The sequence below is a fragment of the Bombus bifarius genome, unplaced genomic scaffold (genome assembly GCF_011952205.1).
Source record: "Bombus bifarius isolate JDL3187 unplaced genomic scaffold, Bbif_JDL3187 scf7180000008206, whole genome shotgun sequence".
In the NCBI taxonomy this organism is placed as follows: Eukaryota; Metazoa; Arthropoda; class Insecta; order Hymenoptera; family Apidae; genus Bombus; species Bombus bifarius.
The window spans coordinates 416757-440642 of record NW_022884510.1 but is presented as its reverse complement, the minus strand read 5'-3'; the positions used below and the strand labels follow the sequence as shown (position 1 = coordinate 440642).

The 23886-nt window shown below is 35.7% G+C and overlaps 3 protein-coding genes across 7 annotated transcripts in view; 2 read left to right on the top strand and 1 right to left on the bottom strand.

Annotated features, from left to right (window-relative positions):
- LOC117210499 (potassium channel subfamily K member 18-like) overlaps positions 1-19874 on the top strand; it is a 32461-nt gene extending 12587 nt beyond the window's left edge. The window contains exons 2-6 of one of the 5 annotated variants that reach the window (XM_033453591.1): positions 15998-16418; positions 16718-17075; positions 17477-17868; positions 18450-18897; positions 19735-19874. In XM_033453591.1, coding sequence (XP_033309482.1) covers positions 16161-16418; positions 16718-17075; positions 17477-17868; positions 18450-18897; positions 19735-19847 — 1569 coding nt within the window. In that variant the 5' untranslated portion in view covers positions 15998-16160 and the 3' untranslated portion in view covers positions 19848-19874. Of the gene's footprint in view, positions 1-9885; positions 10162-15997; positions 16419-16717; positions 17076-17476; positions 17869-18449; positions 19169-19734 lie in introns of those variants that run through there. The other 4 variants (XM_033453590.1, XM_033453589.1, XM_033453588.1 and 1 more) reach the window with 4 other exon arrangements.
- Positions 19848-21797, top strand: LOC117210578 (the record flags this gene model as incomplete). The annotated part of the gene is made up of 1 exon (XM_033453725.1): positions 19848-21797. A coding segment is annotated over one exon (534 nt), but the record flags the coding sequence as incomplete, so codon positions are not given.
- Positions 21798-22082: 285 nt separating this feature from the next.
- On the bottom strand, positions 22083-23698 carry LOC117210506. Its single transcript, XM_033453610.1, has 2 exons — positions 22760-23698; positions 22083-22354 (listed from the first exon to the last, which is right to left on the bottom strand). Exons 1-2 carry the CDS (start codon positions 22986-22988, stop codon positions 22218-22220), a joined length of 366 nt encoding a protein of 121 aa, XP_033309501.1. The 5' UTR covers positions 22989-23698; the 3' UTR covers positions 22083-22217.
- Positions 23699-23886: the final 188 nt, after the last annotated feature.

Below are 23886 nucleotides of genomic sequence, written 5' to 3'. Positions count from 1 at the left end.
TTAGAAGAAGGAAGGCATAGAAGCAGGCTTTTTATCCTCGGAGCGGCACGCTGCAAGAGCTTCTCGTTCGCAAATGAGGTACGAGCGTCGAGATAAGGGTGGAAAAGCCGCGGGCCAACAGGGTCGAGCGTACACGCGAATAAAGGGCGATCAAACGCGATAAAAACTCGCCTCGAGAACCGATAAGCCCTAATTGAATGTTCCCTCTCGATTTTAGCCGGGCCGTAAAGCCGGAAACTTTAGGCGTGCCCGAACGATAACCCTGCCAAACCCTGTTCACCTCGACACGCGCCACCGCGACTCCCTTTTTTTCAACCGCAACTCAGTTCAATAAGAGAAGGTTAAGGGATGATCGGTTATAAACGAAAGATTAGGAACTTTCGAGAAGGCAGTGGATCCGAGGAGCGCAGTTAAGACTAAAAATAGCACGTTAGACGAAATGAATGATTTTTAAATTCCTTTGAACAGCTTCTCATTATGGAATCATTAAGACTGAAGTTAACAAATCAGACAGGACGAATGGATTGTACAATACATTCCTCTAAAACGTCTACGATTTGCGACTTTGGAATTATTAAAACTGCAATTGACGAATAATTTTTACACTCCTTTAAGGATGCCTTTGGACTATCGATATAAGTATATCGTCGATATTTAAAGGTCTTCGATTAAAGGTACCAATATGTATTGCAAATACAATATTTATCGGTGAACTGCAATTTCGTTGAGAATTTTGAAATATCGATAATATTATTTTCCGAACGCACTCTTCAGCTTCTACAGTTTTTGGTCTTTAAAATTATTCAGAATGAAATTGTCAAATCAGCCATTTTGGCTGATTTGTACATTCGTCTAAAGGTACTAGAATTTTTTATTTTGGAATTATTAAGAACATGCAGGTGTTTTTTTAATAACATTAATGTGTACTTTCATCGAAAAATGTGTAAAAATGAATATTGACTTGTATTAAAACGGGGAACACGAATACTTATTTTCATCGTCGTTTTAATTTTTATATAAGGAAATATGGAAATATTTAGTTGCGTTAAGTAAAACACGTAAAATATAATGCAATTGCGTAAATGCATCTTCAGAAGCACATTACTCGAAACAAGATGACTTTAGATTGCACCATCCACAATGAGAATAATCAGTCTAGAGAAGTTTACGGCTTACGCTTTACACCGTATACAAATTGAGTGATATTCGCTTCATAGCGATAGAATTGCAAAACTTCGCCACGTGTATAAGTAGTATCGAGAAACTGCCTCTGGCCGCTATAATACTAGGAAATTTTTACTTATCGCTTCTTTTACATTCAACTTCATAGAAATTTAAATTTCCACTGAACTTTTACCGAATAACAAATAAGTTTTCAAATTGAATAACTTTAAGCTAGCCTGATTTTAATTCCAGTAATATTTGAAAGATATTACTCCACGTAGACGTATACGTGTGTTAAAATTTAATGTACTTTTAAAGAGATTGTTAACTTATCGATTTTGAATTTTGCATATTGATGTATCAATATCATAATCGTAAGTTTTCCGATTTATTATCTTTCTATTTCTTCAATTCCTTAGCCGAAAGTTTCGTCCTTTTCGTGATCCTATCCCCATTAGCGTAGTTCCTCAATCTCACAACACTTTCCTTCGCAACATTTATTTCCTCAAACATAAATATTATAATCTTCGTAACCACCCTCATATTTCCACTCTTTCAATTACAGAAATATTACGATTCTTTTCCTATTTCCATTTTGCTAGTCACAAATTTCATAATCACGACTCTTTCCATTTCTTCATTTCCTCAATTTCAAAATTCGTTCCCTTTTTATAGCGGCTCGATGACAAACTTTGAAACAGTTTCCCTTTCCAGCTTCGCAACTACTTCATAATTTTCATAATCTTTCCCACCGTCCTACTTTGTCAATCAGAAACTTTACAATTTTTCCTCGATCAGAAACTTTCCAATTTCTTCTCAATCAGAACTTTCATAATTTTTGCAACACTCTCTATTTTCTCTTCTTTCAATGCCAAATTTCGCGATCTCTACAATCTTATCTTACCTTCTTAATCATAAATTCGTTGATTGCAATCCTTCTTCTTTTTTATCTTCAATATCAATTATAAACTTCACAATTTTTCCACCTTCTCAATCACTGAAATCAGTGCAGTTTCCCCAGCGTATCGATCATAAATTTCATAATTCACGCAATTCTGCCCATCTTGTCCACTTCCTTAATCTCTCTTGATCTAAAAATTACGTCTACGTATCATTATTTACAAAACTGCAAAACCACTACATACCATTCACAAAACTCACCCTACGTACTATTTTACACTCTCTTCGACCACTAACATCAAGGGGAATCTATAAAAAGAGACGGAAGACAGTCTGACACTCGAGTAGAACCACTCGAAACCACGAATAAGAAAAGATTGAACGTCACAAAAATATTGACAACAGTCAGAAGTAGGGATTATAGGATAATCCATGTGTAAGAATAGACGTCGACCATCAACGTCACGATGTTCCTTTAGAAACATGAAGAATCAGGGCACGGATAAAGAAAGAGGGAGACAGAAACTCGAGTGGGACGCGTATGCACGAATTAAAGAGCAACGTTCATTAGTATCGCGACGGACTGTGAAACGACCGAGCTATTAGACGCTTTTGATAATTAAGAGACCACCTCTAACATCGATAATTGCTGCCATTAGTTTCAGCAACAACAAAGAACGAAATAAATCCATTTAAATATAAAACATCTAAAACTTCATAAGACAACCCTTAACTATTATTCATGCAGCTATTGCTTCGCTATAATTTCAAAATAATATTTAATCGTTATTAGCATAGTCTTTTTTATTAGAAAATTTAACTATTAATCATTACTCCACAAAATAAAATTTAATTATTACTCGCATAGGCTACACTATTATAAAATTTAACTATATTGGCTGTTACCTCACAAAACAACCATTAACTATTACTGATACAAGTTTCGTTATTACAAGTTTTAACTATTAACTATTATTTTACAAGATAAACTTCGTCACTATCAGCTATAAAACGATCAATTTGTAATTTTTTACGGGAACTTTGTAGATTTATAACGTAGTTTGGAAATATCAATTCAATCCGTTCTATTCTATTCCTATTAAAATATATATATATAAAGGTCTTGTCCCTTCCTTGCATTAAGTATTCTTTCATATATCTTTCATTTTATTTTCTCTGAAAGAAATTTCATACTTTAGTGATTGATAGTTGTAACGTTAATGGATAAAGTAGTTATTATCGACAAAAAAGGAGTTAACTATGTAAATGCAATAATAAAAATAAAATAATCTACCGCATCTTTTATCGATAAAGGATACATAAATGAAAAGCTTTGATGCAAAAAGAGATTTACGGTCGAGCTAGAAATAGACGAAATCGTTCGGGAAAATCGAGTGAGGTTGCAGAGCGAATGGATAGAATTGAGACCGTGGTAAAACGTTGGAGAAGAAACGTTAGTCGGAAGAGAGAGTCCAATGGTATTTCGCCTTAACCCCGCCTCGCCGCTTTTTCTCTCGACTTCCGGCCTGTCCTCCAACTCGAAACACTTGATAAGAAAATAGAATTTCTCGGTGTAAATTGATTAAAGCGGCTTTCACGCGGTATAGTAATGTTTTCAAATAGCTCAGATTGCTGTTAACTAATTCGATCTTCATCTGAATAACTACTATTGATAGAAACGTTATAGTGAGCTTGGTATGTACAAGATTATATACTTGGTATATGCAAGATTTGTCTTGCTAGGATTTTGGAATTTTTATATTTCAATTTTACTTAAAAAAAATCTTCGGCTACTTATTAATAGTAATAATTTATAGACCATGACAACTCCGATGCTCATAATCGTAATTAACAAAGCACTCTAATCTTATTCTTAAAAATCTTATAGAGTTCTCAAGATCTCTTAGAATTCTTACAAATTCGAATTGATTAATTTAAAAAGGGAGAAAAACAAAACCCCGAAGAATCTAATAATTTATATAAAAAGATCTTCAATAATTTACTAACGTATAACGATAAGTTACAAACCAATAAACTCCTGAAAACTTCCTAAACTACCTCGAAACTAAAATAAAGAAGAAAAATTTCCACAATGCTAATAACTGAAACCACGTAGTTCAAGATATCGCGAACCGAGTAACTACTAACTATTAAGTTTCGTATTCCCGCGACATCCTCCAGCCATAGGAGCACAGAAACTCTTTCAAATTTTATTTTACGACTACCATCTGAAATTTCAACCGACTTGTAATTTGAATATTCTATCATAAGGATAGTCAAACTCGACATTGGAATGCTGGCACCTATTCATCTACAAGGAGTTTTCACTAGGATATATAAGGAGTGTGTGTGTGTGGGTGCGTGCATGTGTGTAATTGACGTTAAGAAAGCAGATTAGGTACAAGGTAAACGTAACTGTTATTCGTCTAGCAGAGATTCAGTCGACACGACAAGCAGATAGTTACGAGCTCGTTATCTCGCGCGAGCAGACGCATTTAATTCGAGACACTTGAACTTTTCTCGCGAACACGAGAATTGCCAAGCTCGTTTTTCCAACTGCACGACGAATACTCGCTCCGCCCGGTTGGAAGAAGTGGACGGTACCTCGAAACAGAAAATATGGACGAGACCTTGGCTGATGAACATACATATGTATGTGCAATGTGCATGTATGAGGTCTGATTTGCAAGGGAAATGTTGAATTGATTTGGCGAGAAGAAAGTACAAGACCGTCGCTTATTTTACATTTTGAAATTTTAAAGTGAAAAGTGACATTTACTGAAACTAATAATTCTGGAATTTTTTGATTAAAATTACTCCCAGTTCTGAGAGCTGTTCTCATTCCGTAACTATAAATGGCGATGACTAATATAAAAGAAATATAGATCAAATAGGTATTTTTTTAACTACTTCTTCCAAAATCCTAGAAATCCTCCCATTAAAAATTCGAAATATCCTAGGCGCTAGATTCCAAAATTCCAAGATTCCAAACCCTAAACTTTCAGCCCTAATTATTATCTACATCCAGCTAAATCTCAAAAAATCCTGAATCTTAAAACACTCAGCGCTTTAAAAATCTTCTAATAGTTCTATAAATTCCAAATGTCACATTTCAAACATGTTAAATGCTAAAAGTTCCACAAATTCCAAAGATTTCAAACTCTGAACTCTTTACCAAAATACCAATCTACATGCAACTAAACCTCCAATCAAAGGTCATCGCACCTTAGTTTACGCTCTTCTAATGCGAATCTACATCCAGTACGAACAATCTGCCTAAACTGTAGCATCCACCCATCACGAACCTGGAGAAACAGAGAGAAAGAAAAAGAGAGAGAAACGAAGATGTTTCAAGTCAGGCTTGATTAAAAGGCATCTCTATAAATCTGCTGGCCGGCAAGCGGAACCGTAAAGGGTCCTTTAAACGACTTATTGGTTCTCGACCTATTTCCTTAAAGGTTTCCGTGACTTTCCGGCTCGTCCCTCTCCCATTATACGCTCGAAAAGCCTTCTCTTCTTTGCAGACCACGCCACATCGAGTCTGGACATCCTCTAATTGACGATCCAGTCCCACAAGGAACGAAAAATTTCAGCCTTTCTACGGGGATCATGCTACCTTCTCGCGTCCCAAGCTTTTCGTTAACGCGACACGTTCCTTTTCTACCCTTTTTCTAGCCTCCTCTTAGAGAGTTCTAGATCTCTCCCTTTCTCTGTCTGTCTGTCTGTCTCCCTCTTTCTCTCTTTTTCTCAGCGGAAATTCGGTCCAACGTCTCTTTGTGTCCCTCACTCTACCCCAGAGGCTGCAGACTCCCACGCCTCTAGCTGCTCGGGCTATCGATTGCGAGCTGCCAGGGCCACGAAGACCCCTGGCTTGGCTTCGTTGTGCTAACTCGTTACGCGGTGTTACCGCGTGTCCCGATTATACTCTGGCAGAACCGGAACAGACGGTGTGTCTGCACCCACAGTGCGATACGTGTATACGTATACGTAACGAGCATTCACCATCATTCTTTTGAGTTCTGTGTTTCGACGGTTTTCGACTTTTCTTTGTGGCCATATGAAATAGATTTTTTAGTTTGACCGCGGTGATGAGTAGACCTACAGATGTTTACGCAATTTACATTTTTATGAAAATAATTAAAAAAATGAGATCTAAATAGAAATTTGCTTCATCTACTAAATATCATGATAAGCGATTTACTTTGAATATTTTATATAATATTTTTGCATATTATACGCATTCCGTGTTTTTCGGAATTTTTAATTTGTGAGCACAAACATACGTTCAGAAATATCAGAATACTTTTAGAAAATGAGGTAATAACTGTATTAGAAAATTTAAAAACGTCATTATATCAGTAGGAGAATAATATATCCAAATAACGATTCAAATTCAGAGATCATGCAACAGAAAAGGAGCTAATAGATAAAGATAATTAGTCCATCTATTCTCCTTGCCATAAACCAACCTCTCGTTTGTTCCTCTGCCATCATCATCGTTTAATTTTTCCTTTCTTCCTTCCATCATCTCCGTAACACCTTATCGTGGCATCTACAGCTCATTTTGTATCTACTTTTTCATGCCAACATCCTGCTTTCCGCGTACCGCCGCTCGTTATCTCCACCAGAGGCCCAATCCACGCAAACGTTTCTCCTCGTTGCTGGTCGATTCGTCTGTGTCCGCTCGCTTTTTCCCCTCGTACAATATCAAAACATCTTCACGAATGCATAACGCATAATCCTGATCGAACAGGTCGGCTCGCGAGATAAACAGAAACGCAGAGGGACAAAATTTAATTTTACAGGTAACATCTTCGACTGGTCAGGAAATCTGCGACTACTTACTAAAGATACTAATTTAAAAATCAATAAATTGCTAAAATTTGAATTTAACAAAATTTGTTAAAATTATCTAACGCTTCAATCAATCAAACGAAGAGACTGATAATATGTATAATTAATAATAAAATACGTATAGTAATCGGCCTAGTTGCGTGGAACATCCTGTACGATAACAGGAGAGGACGAATAAACGAAATATCTGCATGCATCGCTGTATTCTCGGTTAGAGACCGCGAACTTTGGAAGGTGCTCTGGAAATCGGAGAATTTCGATATGAATTTCATGTTGTAACAGAATTTGAAACGAAATTTGCGAGGAAAATCCGACGTTGCTTCCAAAGTGTTCTCGTGCAAACAGTTTCGATATTTGAATAAATTACTAGTGGCTGTTCGGAAACGCGTAGAAAGGTTTCGTGAAGTTTGGCTATACACTGCGAATACACGATTTGTCTATGCAAATTTGTATGGAATTATTGACCTGTTATAGGATGCTTACTGCAAAAAGTATAATTTCACAGAGAAATGTATAATTAATTAGACAAATTCCAATAGAGGCATGGAATTTAAACAATTTTCAAAATTATATGTTATTATTAAATACAATGACTAATCTCCTCTAAAAAGATTTAATACAATTAATAGAATTTATTCTACTTAAATTACTCTACTTCGTACACTTATTATTACTGCAAGTATTTGTGTATACTGTATAGTTATATGTTCGAAGTTACGCGACTACAGTCACAGTTACAGCCATCCCTCGATTTAGATACATCTTCCCGATTTACATCGCTTGCACTAAAGACGCAAAAACCATTTGTTCTAACAATCAAATTCATATTCCCGTGCTCGACTCACTTTATGTTTTTTAAGATACGTTACATTCTCAAAGTATCGCCAAGCGTTGTCTCTTGTTGATAATCAATGAAATAATAATCAATAATGCAATTAATCTAAACCGCCGTTCACTATGTTAATATATGTGTATAAATTATAACGAAGTGTTAAGATATGTGTATACGTATATAACATATATAAGTAAATATGTATATACATATGTATGTGTATTGACTAGTCAATATCAAGTAACTATTACTTCAGACCCAATTAATATACGAGTGCGAGGGGTTACTATATTTATAATATAGAACATAGGAATGTATTAATATAGTAATATAAGAGAATTGTACAGTAGTATAAACCAATATAAAGTTCCTTACTTGGTACGTTCGATTTCTGATGCTCTCATAACCTCTATTGTGGTACGATCGACTACATCACGGGGGAGCTATTGCTTAGACGCGATTCACTTGGATTATCTCCGGCGTGTTAATTAGTTACGCGCGTTAGAGCTGTGTCGATTGTAGCGCTGGGCTTGCAGCATCAATTCCAATTAAACTGGCCTATCCCCAGAGGATTGCGATTCCTTCGCGTTTACCACCTGACAACAGATGCTCGGACCGATCGCATAGTTGCATCTTGCATCTCGAATAGCTCGAGAATGTTACAGGAAATGGTTACGCCATCTGCGATAAAGGAAATCGAGCGTAGAACGAAATATCGACTCTTATGTAGCTATGGTACAGCTATTTACTTCAATGTTGTTTACTATCTCACGTTTGAAATTTGCATAAAGTGTTAATAAAGGAGGTGGAAGAAATTCTTGGAAATAGGTAACCGATTCTATTAATTCTTATCCTTGCACAATCAAATTACAGATATAATATGAATAGTTAATGAATACTACAAGTACGGTATAATCTATATATATATATATCTCAAAAAGATAAGAATTTAAATTTTAAACTACACTTTTGGCAAATCTCGCAAAATCCTTTTACCCATTACCAATTTATTAGTTTCTTACTTAATTATTTTTCTAAGCAATATTTTAATGTAATGTTTTATATCTTCCCCGCAGTCAATCTTCTATCTTCCGTAAAAAAAAATAATTTTTTAAGAACGTTTATTAATTTCTTAAGGATACTGCACCAAGGCAACTGCTCAAAATCTTTTGTTCGTCAGTTAACAATTTTCTTGTTTCTTTGAAAATCAATTTCTTGCTGTAATATATAATTTATCTTTTGAAAATTCTCTTTTCCTCAGAAGAGATTTTCAAATTTTTCTGAGAAATAATATCTTGACGTTTTTTATTAATTTCCTGATAACGTTATGATGTAATCTTCTATCCATCAAAATCCACCTCGAAGCACTTTTACGCTAAAATTTCTGGTGCATGAGTCCCATCGGTTAAAACATCTTATCAATCATGAAACAAAAAGGGAAGATCAATTCCTTCATCAATCAAATTTTCTTGGAGGAGGAACAGGCAGACGCCTCCACATTCGGCCGACCGATCTTTCCACGTCTCCTTTTTATTGAGTTTAGCTGAATTCGTCTGGATTCAACGTGTTCGTTGAATCGTAAATTCTCGTTCCACGTGATATACAAGGTGTTTCAGAGTTACAACTCAATCAAGCAACATTATTATATTATTCAGCCAGAACTCGAAACACGAAATATAATCTAATTCAGAATAAATGAAATACGATACAATACAATTCAAGCGAAATCAATTATAACACAATATAAACTAAAATTGAACGAAATACAATATACTACAACTAAAATACAATGCAAATGAAAATAAATGAAGTAAAATACAACTATTGCCAATACGACCACTTGATCCTTTAAATGAGTTGCCCTTTAAACAGAAACGTAAATATGAATTTTAAACACTTTTTACATGAAACAATACCTCTAAATAAAAGAATTATTATCCGAATGACGAATCAATCGCATCTTCACCAGTTAACAGATTAATTATAATTTTTATTGTATTGTATCGTATTTCGTTTAACTTTAATACAATATAATATTATGGAAAAATACAAAAAATATGTATCTTCCGTTTATTACTTTTTTCTATTACTAATTTACAATCAATCGATCAATATTTCTGAAACACTCTGTACAGTGCAGTGGCACGATCTCGGTAACATGGTCGACGACGACGGCGACGACGACGACGACGACAACAACGACGACAACGACAACGACAACGACAACGCGGAGGACGTCGGTGTGCGCTCGCGACGTCGGCGTCGACATCGTCGTTGGCCGTAGCACAGTCGCGAAAGGAGGGATGCCACGACGACCCACATTCCGTCGAATTTAATTTCATGCCTTATCTCTGGTAACCACGGTACAATGCTTCAACTGGGGCGGCTGCGAATCCTTCTATCTTACCCTTGTACGCTCCACATACACCGCCGCACGACACTGGTCTACAACGGTTCACGGCTCTGAATCATACCCCTGTTTCGCGGCCGCAATTTCTACCTGTACTTTTCTCGCCAAATATTCACCTCGTCGTTTCTCATCTCAACTTCTTTTCTTCCTTTCTTTTTTTCTTTTTTTCTCTCTTTTTCTTAATAAAGAATGTTAATCAATCTGAAACATAAATATTTATATGCATAAAGTCACATTCTCTATCTTTTACAGAAGATTGACTGATTTTTAATATTTTGTAGACAACTTGGGTCATTTACACCCGAAATGTCACTCGTTTTTTTCACAGCGAACTCTTATTTTTTCAATCAATCAAAATTTACATTCCCCTTTTCTCACGTTATCATAAAGCTATCGCAAAATTATTTTTAAATAACCATAGACATAACTTATTATCAAGTCAAAGTTATTATTAATATATTCAGGTATTAATTAAACAATGAATAGTGAAATACGTTATTTTAATTAATTGAAATAATTAGGGGAGGACGGTGGTGAAAAATTACAGCATAAATTATCTTCTTTTTTAATATTAGATGCTCATCAGATTGAATTGAAATAATGGTTTCTTCCAATGTGAATACCGAAATCTACATAAGAAAACAGGAAATATAACGAGTTACATTTAACATTAGTTTTTAATCAGTTATGAATATTGGAACTTACATAACAAATTGATGGGTTAGCCTTTTGGTTGATTTTTTCATGAATAAAGCTAAAGAATTCTTTAACATACTAAAAAATAATTATTTTTCAATCCCTAGTCAATTAATAGTAATAGATTCTTTTTCAATAATCCACTGAAATGATTCTTTTTTTTATTTTTCTCCTTTTTCTTTGATCTTGGAAGTTAATCAATTGACATCAGTTTTTATCAATTAAAAGAGAAAGAGGATTTTCTTTTTTATTTTCAATATTGGAATTTAAATGAGAAAGAAGCTTTCGTTCAATAATCCTGAGTATTAATCAGTTAAAGTAATGAATGTCCATCGAAACGTTCCTTTTCTAATGTAAATTTACGATACTATTTTAAACATCTCTTTTTAATTTTAACAATAACTGTCCATCAATCGCTATAAATTTCCATTATTTCATATAGTATTTTGGCTTATCTCTTCTTGAATATTAAAATTAAAAAAAAAAGGAAAGAAACGCGATAAATTAATGTGTCGACATTTTAGGTAAATTTTCGCCTCACGATCATTCAATATTTGTAATATTTTTATTTGAAAACAGTAGCTCTTTCATCCTTTGTGAAAATCACTGATAAATGAAAATTATATAAAATAACCCTTTTTACACCCTCCATTGGTACTTTATACGCACGTAAACAACGGATAACACTTATTTACACAAGGGGGACCCCATTCACCCCGTAGCAATCCCCTTTTATTTACATCCTTCCACGTTAGTTAATAGGTGATCACTTAAATACAACTTTTATCTCATTTATTTAAAGATACAAATAACAAAACGCTACATGTTTTCAGTAATTCACAGAATAAAACTTTTTTTATCCTTTCCCCATTACGAATATGGGTTTTAAACGAAATATTCATTGTAAAATAAGTAACCACATATGTGTTTGACAACAAAGCTATACTGTTCAATATTTTCATAAGTTTTGTGATACTTCAGCGAAACAGTTTAATATATCATTTTTTTTCTTATGCTAGTGCGACCATACATTTTCAATACAATTGAAGATTACAGAGAAAAAATATGATAAGCACAATTTTGTTGATTTCCTTATTTCAATATTATTTAATGATTAAAAAAATGTACTTTAATCTAACATGGTTAAAAGGAAGAACGACCTATTCGATCCAAAAATATAATCTGTTTGAAGAGAACTAAGCTCTATAACTACGTTTAATCAGAAGATAGTTCAGTTACTATGTAAGTGGTTGAAAGGATTAAAAAATCAAAATCAGTTTAGAGAAAGTTCACGAAGAATTATTCACACATCGTTAAAAACTATAAGAAAATACGATAAAATAGAAATTACACAAATACGAAGGATATATTTTACAAGCAAATATTGTCACAACCTAGTCAAAGTATATGTAATTATTCAGCAGCTGATCGCTGGAGGCCTGATTGCTTCAGGAGATGATAACTAAAGACTGATTGATAGAAGCCTGATTGCTTCTAAACTTGCTGAACGTTGATCACCGGAAACTCTATTTGTCGGAAGCCTGATTATTTAAAGAGACGCTAACTACAAGCCGGTTGATCCTACCAAATTCCAGTCTCCTTTGTACAATCTCAAATTGTTAATTCGACAACGCGTTTCGTGTACTTCGTTCTTGTTCGCTTGCAAAACTTAACTACGTACATAAAATTTAGTGAAATTCCAATTTTCTATTCAATTTGATCAGAACCTTCAATTGCCGCACTATACATCGAAGAAAAATACCATTATTATAATTTTCATTAGTTAATTTTTGACAAAAAAAGAATAAATATTACTGGCCAACCAGTACATGAATCTAAAGAGTAAAAAAAAGGGAAGAAAGAAACTCATTTACTTGGGAACACGTGTATGTCCTCCAGTCGAAACAGAGATACGTAAGCGCGATACACATGTAGTACATAGATGGTATTCAAATGCTCGTCGAGGGACAACGAGACGACCAGTTGAACAGAGAGAGAGAAAACGGAACAGTTTACCATGTAGTCCACACCGTGATATCAACACGGAGTTGTACCACATACAATATCGCTCGCAATTATTTGAAAATGTAAAAATAATACTAAATATACATGTCCACCTACATAGTGTGTAACACTTAACATTTCGCGCTCAATATTTTGATGTATAAGTAACGTTTAATTTTAACACGAATGAAAATAATTTTCTTTTGCTTTTAGTAGATATGGAATATTTCTTATTCTATATAAAAGTGTTCAATTTCTATATTTGCTTGGTACTATTAATCTATATTTGCTGCTACATTTCCACCTCCAATAAGTACCATCTTTCTTAATAAAACCATATTCACGAAATCACATTGAAAAGAACAAAAATATAAAATATATTTTCGCATCATTCACATCCTAAAAACAAAAAAATTCTCCAATTACAAGTTTTTATCACTCAATAGCCAGCCAGAATAAATACAATAAATTATTTCCAATAACAATAAACAAACCCACACACACACACACACGCACACCTAAAACTTTTAATTTAATTTAATTCTAAATGTACTTCATCCCTCAACTTTGTTACTCTGAAACATCAGAAACAAACGAAAAATTTATTTTTCGCCCTAAAGGGATCAACCCTTCGTACGTCTACCCACCCCATTACTGTTAAAATTAGAACGTCCCATGGTTCGAACAAGTACGACCGGTATTATAAACTATATACATCAGTTATTTGAAAGTAAGTACCCGTATAAACAGATGAAAAGTGATACATATGAGTATGCATTAGTTGGAAGCTCGATCGTAGCTATTTCTGCTTGTATACACGCAACGGAACGATCGCTTTATCAGTAAACGGACTCTCCTCGCGGAGGGCCGACAGAAAGCGCGAAAAGGGGACATTTATTTCGGGAAATCGAGCAGTCCGATTATTAACTTCTCGTAATAGGTCGCAGCCCGGCAGGAAATTGAAAAATACGATTACGGAACTAGCTGGTCGCGAACCGATTCTCTTACCGGGCCAAATATCGCTTGCAGGCACCCTTTTGTCAAGCTTTTTCCAAACACTGTTTTATCAACACTGTTATTGTTTATAGAAGGAAATAGTCTGATTTTTATGTGGCGTATAACTTCGTCGGATCATGATCGTTTTCGAATCATTTCTAACCCATATATCTTCTGGATTATCTTCGTGTCACTATTTTATTGGATTATTATATTATATATAATATAACGTACATATTATTCATGTTATTACACTATATATAAAATAACATAATATGATATTTCAATAAAGTAATGATACAAACATAATCCAAAGATATGCATGTATTTAGTGTACACAAAGTTTGGAATCATCGTGTGTTCCACAGAATTCACAGAATTGAAAAAACAAAACAGCTTAGAATACTGTCATTTCAAAAAATTACTCTTTGATCGAAAATGTTATACGAGTAAAGGATATTAATTTGACTACGCAAAATAAATTCTATTCTTCATCGCAATTGAAATAAGTGGAACTTCAATCATCTCTAATAGAGGTTCTACGAATGAAGAAAGGAAGAAAAGTTCTCGTTACATGAAGAATTCGTGGATTTTAGTTTGTTATCTATTATTCAGAGCTAACGACGTCGTTTCGGCGAACGAAGATTCCTCGAACGAAATACGCGATGGAGGAATTTCTAGGATTTCATAAAAATCTCCCACCTCTTGTTACAAGAATCTGACTTCTTATGTTGCAAGAATCTGAATCCTTAACGTGGTACCAGAACAAAAAATATGTACAAAAAAATAAATGTAAAGATTTAAAATCTTAAATGAAAAAATAAACAAGTGGAGAATGTAAACAACTAAACCAAGAACGTAAGCAAACAAATACAGAATGTAAGCAAACAGAAATGTTGTATAACCTACGTGTACGAATGCATACCACTAAAACAACCAGTCTCTAATTTACGATAGATCTAAATATATTTCTATGTAAATATATTCTCTTTGGTGATACATTAGATCATGGAAAACATACTTGCCTCCAAGAAAACATCTTGAAACTTTAGACGTAATCATACATCACTCTTCCAACTTCCATAACGTAGATCAAGTCACACTCTCAAAATACATTCCTGAAATGCAAATTAATGTTCATATGCCGCTCAAAATTCAAACACATCCGTTATATCTCAAACACACTAAACATACTCGCCACCTAAATCCACCAAGATCCAATCAAGCTCTACATTCCCCTTAATTAACCACCGCGGCGTCGTCGCTCATACACCTAATCACATCCTCCTGAGCTCACACTCGTCACCCGATCGCATCTCCAGTGCCACGTGACCATAGTCACCACTCATCATCGACACCTATACCAGAAGTACACTCTCTCACGCGTTCCCTGAGGTACCAATAAGAAGCAATTAAACTTGGTGCAGACGAGACATACGATATTGTGGAAATTTTACAAAAATTACGTATTATCTGCATATATTATATAGTATATATATATTATATAGTAGATTATGTAATATGAATATTATCTTTTCCAGAGAAATGGAAAGTACTCTCGAAATTCAAATAATTTGCAAAGTTTCACTCGACAAAAAATGTCAGCACGTAAACCAGTTTTGTCAAAACCGATTCTATAATTTTCTGCCTGTACGATTTCGATAACAAAAATTCCTTTTCTAAAATATACGTAACAAGCATTTTAGAAAACAAACTGAATAATGTATGCAAGTTATAACAATAATATCGTTAGATCACAAATAATAACGAACGTTGAATAATTTTATATTACTCGAGCGTTGAAAAATTTAGTTTTGTACTAACGACCTATCGAGGGTTGAAAATCCAAGATATTAATTGAGAGTTAGTATACAAAACAATCTCCCACTTACGTTCCAATATTTTAATTATATTAATAAAAATATAAATTTTTATACTTACATATGTGTGCAGTCTAGTCAGAAGCTTTTCGATTGTACGCTCAGATTGTATCAAAAATTGAAACTTGTCGAATTGTGTAGCGTCAGCGCTATGAAATCGGAATGGCGCGAGACGTCGCATTCCTCGTCTGCACAGAGCCTTAGGGCGATATAGTTGCAAGCGACAAGATCTAATGGGATCACGGGTAATCTCTGCGACAGGCTTGCCAGCGCACCAAATGGACGAGGCTCGAGGGAGGATAGTGGAACGATAGGAGGCGACCGGTTGCGGCTGCAGCTGCGGCGTCGGTCGCTGCACCTGCAGCTGCAGCTGCGGCGACGAGGAGGCTGCCGGTAGCAGCGTGCAGACGGTGGCTAAAACATAATGCAGAGCACAGGCGACTACTATCAGAGGGCGCCGAGATGCTGTCCAGGGAGGAACGCGAACGCAAACGCGGACGCGTTGAGGATCAACGCTTCTGTCCGGGGAGCGGAGTTGCTGTGCTGTTGTTGTAGCTGCAGTACGGCAACATCTACCAAGACACCGGGATTATTGGCCAGTCTGGGTGTCTGCGTGCTCGTGCTGGGTTACACGCTGTTGGGCGCGTTCGCGTTCATGGCGCTGGAAGGTGGCCTCAAGTCGGTAGGTCATCGCTTCTTTGGTAACGTTATCTTGTCCAAAAGCTCTATAGAAGTCTGGTATCATAATTGTATAAATTTACTCGTATTAAATAAAGTTTTTATGTTAAGGAGCGTTATACGTAATGAAAAGAATGGAAAAGAAGAGAATTGCTAAAAATCTTGTGTATAAATCATCATAAAACAAACCAAAATTAATTTGTAACCTAGTGATCCTTAAGTGATTCTGTACTTTCTTCTTTCAGAAAGGCCATATGTATGGATTATACATATATGTATAAAATCTATTTGTTTCCATGGCAGGATTCAGGGAACGACCTGCTCATTCCCGGTTCCAAGAACGGAGGAGGATCGTACGTTGTGCCCAGTATCGAGGATGACACTGCGGCCATGGAACTAAGAGCGCGCACCGTTGAAAGGCTCTGGAGTATCACAGAGGACTTGAACGTGTTGTACAAGGAAAACTGGACACGATTAGCAGCCAGGGAAGTGTTCGAATTTCAGGAGAACTTGGCACGAGGTCTCAGGAGAACTTCCTCGCAGTACGAACCGATAGGATCATCCTCTCGATCCAGGGACCATTCCATGGACAGAAGATCACATAGAAAATGGACCTTTAGTGGCAGTTTATTGTATTCCCTGACGCTGATCACTACTATTGGTAAGGATTACCAATATTTACAAAATATAGAATATATTAGTATCATTATACAATATTTCATGTAACGTACCACTTATTATAAATTAAAAGTTTATAACTTAAAAATATTAATGTTAACTTGTTTCTCCAGGTTAACAGGTTAATACTCATGAAATATGATCTATAATCTGATAAAAAATTGACAAAAATAAAACAGAGAACAAGCGTACCAATAAATTGTACAAAAATTGAGCTACAAAGGTAACATAACACCTAGTTGGAAGCTTCAATTTATGTGACAATTTGAATTGACTGAGAACACACCCATTACATTCTAATAAACGCTCTCATATTCAATCAATCCTCGGTTGTTCCCTCAATAACAGTCGATTGTAACACAATCGTTATCATTGGCGTTTCAGGATACGGTAGCGTGGCGCCTCGCACAGTCTGGGGTCGTTTAATCACAATAGTGTACGCTCTGGCTGGAATTCCCTTAATGCTGGTCTATTTAAGCACGGTGGGCGATGTTCTCTCAAGGAGCTTCCGTCGTTTGTACGGCAGATTGTGCAGGCCTCGAAATTGCACCAGGAAGCAACAACCGCCACCACCGCCACCTCCTGTAGGTGGCATGATGAGCAAAACCTACAGATATGATAACCATGTCGACTCGAAATCTGGAAATTACTATTCAGCTAGCAGAGAAAGCTCCTGCGACGATCTAGGAACCAGAGGCACCAGCAGTGCCATCTTGTTGGACTGTGGAAGCGAGGGACTGCTTCATGCTACCACCAGCTCCACCGCAGCGCTTCAGGTATAACATATTTCATTCGAAAAACATGATTTCACAGTAGAAAGTAGCGGTATATTGGGGAAATATGGCCTACCTGCACTTGCGGTGAGGACACTAGATGTTGTTTGTAGAATGATCAGCCATTTTTCTGGAACAAGCAAAAATATAAGAATAAATTAGAAAAGTTACATATACGTATGATCGACGGAATTGATTACAAAAAGCAAACAAATTAAGTTTAACTGAATGTAAAGTAATACGAATAGAGGGACTCCAGTTCTATACCAAATAGAGAAAAACTATGAGACATCCCATGTGTCTTCGTTATACCTTTTCAAATCTTCAGACACACTAATAAATTTTAATCACAAGCATTCTTCTAACACAAATAACAAAACCATCAAAAAAAGATTTCAAGAACTAGGTATTAAAAAGTTACAACTAGTATTTGATCCCAATTGGTATAATCTATTCCATATAATTCCTAGCTTTTCCTGAGGAATTGGTTGAAGTTGCGTCATTTTTGAAACACACATATATAATGTCCTAAAAAAATATAAAAACATATAAGATATGGTAAAAAACATTTTAATCTTTTCCAGGACGTAACATCAGGAAACAGTAAACGCCATTTTCACCCGTGCTCGCTGTCCCTGTCGACGAATTCGTCGCCAGGTTACGTAGTGGAAACGAATCCCGTGAGGATACCGATCAGTCTCTGTCTAGTAATCATGCTGATCTACATATGCGGTGGCGCAGTGATGTTCAATCGTCTGGAGGGTTGGAGTCTCTTGGAAGGTGGCTACTTCTGCTTCACCAGCCTCGGAACGATCGGTTTCGGCGACCTAATGCCCGTTGGACGAAATGCCGCGTCCGCCACCCTGGAGGAACTCAGTCTGTGCGCCTGCTCGCTCTACATACTCGCCGGGATGGGCCTGATCGCCATGTGCTTCAACCTCGTCCAGGAGGAGGTGGTACGCGTGGTCAGGGTCTTCGGTAGAACCTGCGGCATGTCGTCGGGGGTGGTGGTCGGACCTATCGGTGGTACAGGTATCCCTGATGCAGGCATTCGACGGGGAACCGCTAGATCGTTCCGGGCGAGAAACTATTTTACCCGGCCACGCTTTAAATTTCCTGAACGCTTTGAGCCTGGCGACGAAACATACTATTTCTATATACAGAACTGCGAATTTATAGTCAATCATTAAACATAGTGTTATACAGTGGCTTAATCGTAATATTATGCGTGGCAGTATTGTATGAATATAGATAATACTGTTTACGAAAAACATTATTTATATGGCAGTAGTAATGTTATCGTCAGGTCTGATCCCATCACGTTTCCTGGTGTGGTAGACTTGGAGAAAGACTCATAAGAATTTTAAATATTTCAACTTCTGCTTATCACTGTAAAAGAGTTACACAGAAATTTATAGCTTACTGTGATCTTGAATCTTCTCAAAAATGCCACTATATTATCCTAAGGGAAATTCTAAGATATTTACAGCTTACAACGATCTTCGATATTTTCAAAAATATTATTAAAAAAATCGTCTAATAATATAAGCAGTTACCTTCTCTTCGCCCTCCATTTATCGAAACTCCAGTTTTCCACCCCAACAGCGAAAGCTTCGTTTCCAACCGAACCCAGGCTCAAAGTGTCAAAGGCATCACGAACAAATGAGTCGAGCTCTCGATCGTTTGCACGTAGAGCGGTTCTGATCCACTCGCGTCGGGGATTTCGATCAGGCATCTTGACCACTCTGCATAACCCCTTCGTTTAAAAACGCCAAAATGAAATCAAAATCCATTTCAATCAAACCAAAGACCGAAAACTCTCTATCCATCGCAACCAAAAAGTTATAAAATCCTTCAATTCTTCATCAGGTGCCGGTCCTGGGCTCAAGGCCGACCTGGATGACGGAGGAGGCACCAGTGACTCGCGATTGTCCGAACAAGAAGAAGAAGCGATCGCCATGTCCATGGTGCCAACCTCCTGACAGCATCAGGCCAGGAGTCCCGGGGATGGGAAACTCCTGGCCCACACGTCCAACACTGCCATAAAACCATCGCCTGGTCATCATTCTCTACCACGAAAGAAAACGCCGTCTGAATCCAGAAACTCGTCGACTCAACAATTTCAACGCGCCCAGTCTCTGAGACGCAGTTGTTTGTCTCCAACGCAATATCATCACCAGCATCATCAACATCGTCAGCAGGAGAGTTCTCTACATTTTGAGTACTTCGTGCCTAGAAGCGTGAGCGAGTTCAACCTGGCAGCAGCGGCGGTCACGGACATGGCTGTACCACCACCGCCTCCTTCATCAGTCTTACGGCCCTCCTCGGCTCTAACACCGCCGATAGGTTCCGCATCGAATTCAGCGTCGTTGAATCAGCCCAGGTTATTAGAATGTTCCGGAACCGCGACCAGGAGTCGCGAGAAGATGGTCACCTTCGAAGACGAGGGCGTGAACTGTGCCACCTCCACGCCCACCAGGAAGAATATTTCCGGGCTGGAGAACGTTTTCATGTGACGCTGCAATCATGGGTGATTTTGTGAAAAAAAAATCTAAGTTGGATGAAGTGTTCTGTGTTTCGATTGTGCCGGGAAAAAGGTAATTAGGTTTCTGGTGGAAATTAAATGAAAGTGGAATTATTTTGGATATTATGTAGATGCATGGGCAATGTTGATCAATGAGGCAGGGAAGGGGCAATTTAAAATTAGGAAAGAATTATGTATCTAGGAATATGTATGTTTCTCCTGTGTGATCTAGAGAAATAAAACTGATTGGAGAGACAGGACATTCGTAAATGATTATAATTATACCGTTTCATCGTATTTTGTGAGAAAAGAAAAAGAGTCCGAAGAGCATAAAGTGAGAACATTTTTTAGAGAAAAATCTTAGAAACATGAGTGAAATGCTCGCGTACGGATTTACAGGCTCCAAGACACGATCTTCGAACAACGAAGGTGTCTGAAACGAAAATCCGCGAATTCTGAGGTTTTTTTAGGGTTATTCGCCATCACGAAAGACACTAGATTTCTACCATTTACATTATAACTACTGTTACTATAATACTATTTAATATTCTTATCGCTGCTGATATTCTTCTTCTTATCATTATCGTTGCTAGGTTACTCGAGACGGGCGGATTTTCTTCGTACAAGTTGTGTGAATTATCGAAATGTACATACGCCGCTGCATCGTCTCTTTCTCCCAAAGAACATTTCTTTTCTTTCCTAAATAACCACGTGTAAGACAATCGAAAATAAATTATTCGTACGAAAAAACTGAAATTTAACAAAAGTTAACTAATTATTCATCAATAAATAGTTGTATAATTAATTGAATAATATATATAATTTCGACAGACATTTGATAATTTTATATTTGTTACAATATTTTATTTATCCTTTAGAAGACGTAGGAGAAAGAGGTAATGCGAAAAACGAAAGAAAGACACAGCCTTAAAAATATGCCTGACAGGCGGTTCAATTAATATTGTTACAAAAAGACAAATGAATATAAAATATAGAAAAAAAGACGTGCTCAGTTACGAGACAGTCTGTCCTAGTATAACTTTTAAGAGACTCATTTTAATCGAACTTCGAACAGCGCTTAATTTTAATACAAAGTCGAATAAGCAAGTGTACGAATAAAACTATCATATAAGTGAGTGGTTGAACGGTGAAATTTATCATGGAAAATGAGAAAAAGAGAATGAAATGTTTCAAAGGTACATCATCGGTATCGTACTGAACCAAACCCAGTCTTGCAGATAAATTTTTTCCGTGCGAATCGCTATGCTGAGAGATATATCCCTAGATCGACAAGCTGGATCGAGGCTCAACGAGTGTTCAAATACGCTGTTTGTACGCGTGTTTCTTTCTTGACATTCACTAAATTTTCATTAAAGAGAGACAAAGTAAAAGTATCGAACAATCACAACTTGGACTTGGTTTTTTGTAGTTTTGAACCCTTGAACTGACAGGCTATCGATAATTCGACGTAATAAAATGTTAATAAAGAAAACAGTAAGCATTTCTACACAGTATAAAAAAAATACCGCGTTTCTTCGTTTACATGTAACTGAGAAGTTTTATTTTTTATAAAATTATAGAATCTCTAAATTAAAAACAAGTAATCCAAAGTAAAGTTAGGAACAAGTAATAAAAATTACTTTCTGTAATTCTGATCCATTCTCGTTTCCTCTTTATTATTAATTTCATCGTATTAGTTTTCATATACCGTTTATTGAGTTTAATATAGTACCACTTCGAAATCAACGTTTTTGGGATGCATGCTTATAAAAGTTTTACTGTAGCACTTATCGATTAAGAGCGTAATTTTTCCTGCGATGCATATTTGTCACTTATCTTCGTCGTCTTCCTCGCAATAATCCCATTCCTCTTCTTGTGAGTTTGACCTAAACAACGATGCTGCTGGGTAATCATCCGGTTTCGAATCAGAATTATTAAAGCCGCAAGAAATGTCGCATAAAAACCCTACAAGAGAAGTAATTATTTTATATTAATATTTAATATACATACACAATTATAGAAATGTTACTATATATATACATATATATATATATATATATATATGTATATAGTAATATTACACCATTATTATTTTATAGAAAATAATATTCAAATAATTTACACGGTGTATCTCAGTAGCCATGATACAATCGGTAAGGTAGTAAATTTACGTAAAGAAATAAATCGTAAATACAGAATAAAATTTCTCCGTACAATGTTTCGTTTTTGAGTAAAATTGAGTTTGAATATACATTCGTTTAGTATACATGATATTAACTAATTACCAAATAGCGTGATTACTAAGCACCCTGTGTAATGTCACTCCAAAAAAAAATATTTCCAGGTCTAAGAAAAATACGAAAGTAAAACCTCTGATCTTGCTCATTAAATCTTCGCCCTTTTCTTTTCCAGCTTCCCCTGAGTCTTCATCCGACTTCTGCATTACATTTTGATAAAAGGTGAGTCCAATATCCATAGCGTGATTAATTATAAATTGAACGGTACAAAGAACCATGATGATCAATATCGGTAAACATAAAGTAGTTTCTACGTCGTCCAAGAAAAGATTCAGCCATTCTGGTAGCAAATCGCAGCTCATCTTCGATTCAAAATTTCATCAACAAAAGTCTTGAAAATCTTCGGTCTAACCCTTTACTTTCTCAAAATAATAGCAATCTTCTTAGACGCGTTTCGTTTTTAAAACACCGTTTTGTGTTTGCGAAACAATATCGTGAACCATATTCTTGTTAATTTAGCCGAAGAAAGAAGTCATTGCCGAAATACACTTGAACGTCCTTTTTATAGCACTGAATCGGTTCAAAAGCTGAATGTTTCGTACAAATCGATTATCGAATCAACTACAACTCTCGATTAGATATTAGAGCGCGAACGGATGAAAAATTTAAACGAAGAAGATTTCTATCGAAATCGATTTCAATCAGACGAGCGGATTCATTGCTTTGATCAAGAAATCAATATATTATTTTGTTATAAATATACCTATAATAGTATAAAATGAAATAAATTAATATAAACATTAAACTTGTTTTAGATCTAAAATGCAAGAGGCGCCTATATTTTGCCAAACATATTTTGAGAATGAAAAATTGAAACTTTGTGAAAATGTAGTTTTTATCATTCTGTAAAGCTATTTAACAACTGAAAAGTAATTTTCGCAGACCTTAATTTCTACAATTTTCGGAAGTCACACAACAGCCGATTGGCACTTTTTATATTCTTGAAGAATTGTATTATCGAAACCAATGTTTCTAATTGTAAATTTTTTAAAATTGGCGTCAAAAACTATATATCATTTTACTTTTTTCTACAGACTACAATGTCTATTAACATTGATAGAACACGTTTATAATATAAAGACAGTAACATTTATGGTTACTATAATATGTTAAAAATGTAAAAATTAATAAAATTCAATAATACAGATAAAAATAAATGCATAATTATAATGACAATTATTAAAAAATTCATACCTGTCT

Excerpts from the sequence above, each read along its gene's own strand:
- LOC117210506 (XM_033453610.1), bottom strand. The coding sequence starts at position 22,988 with ATGAGCTGCGATTTGCTACCAGAATGGCTGAATCTTTTCTTGGACGAC. Across the intron at positions 22,355-22,759 it reads TTTAATGAGCAAGATCAGAG|GGTTTTTATGCGACATTTCT; the intron begins GTTTTACTTTCG and ends CTTCTCTTGTAG.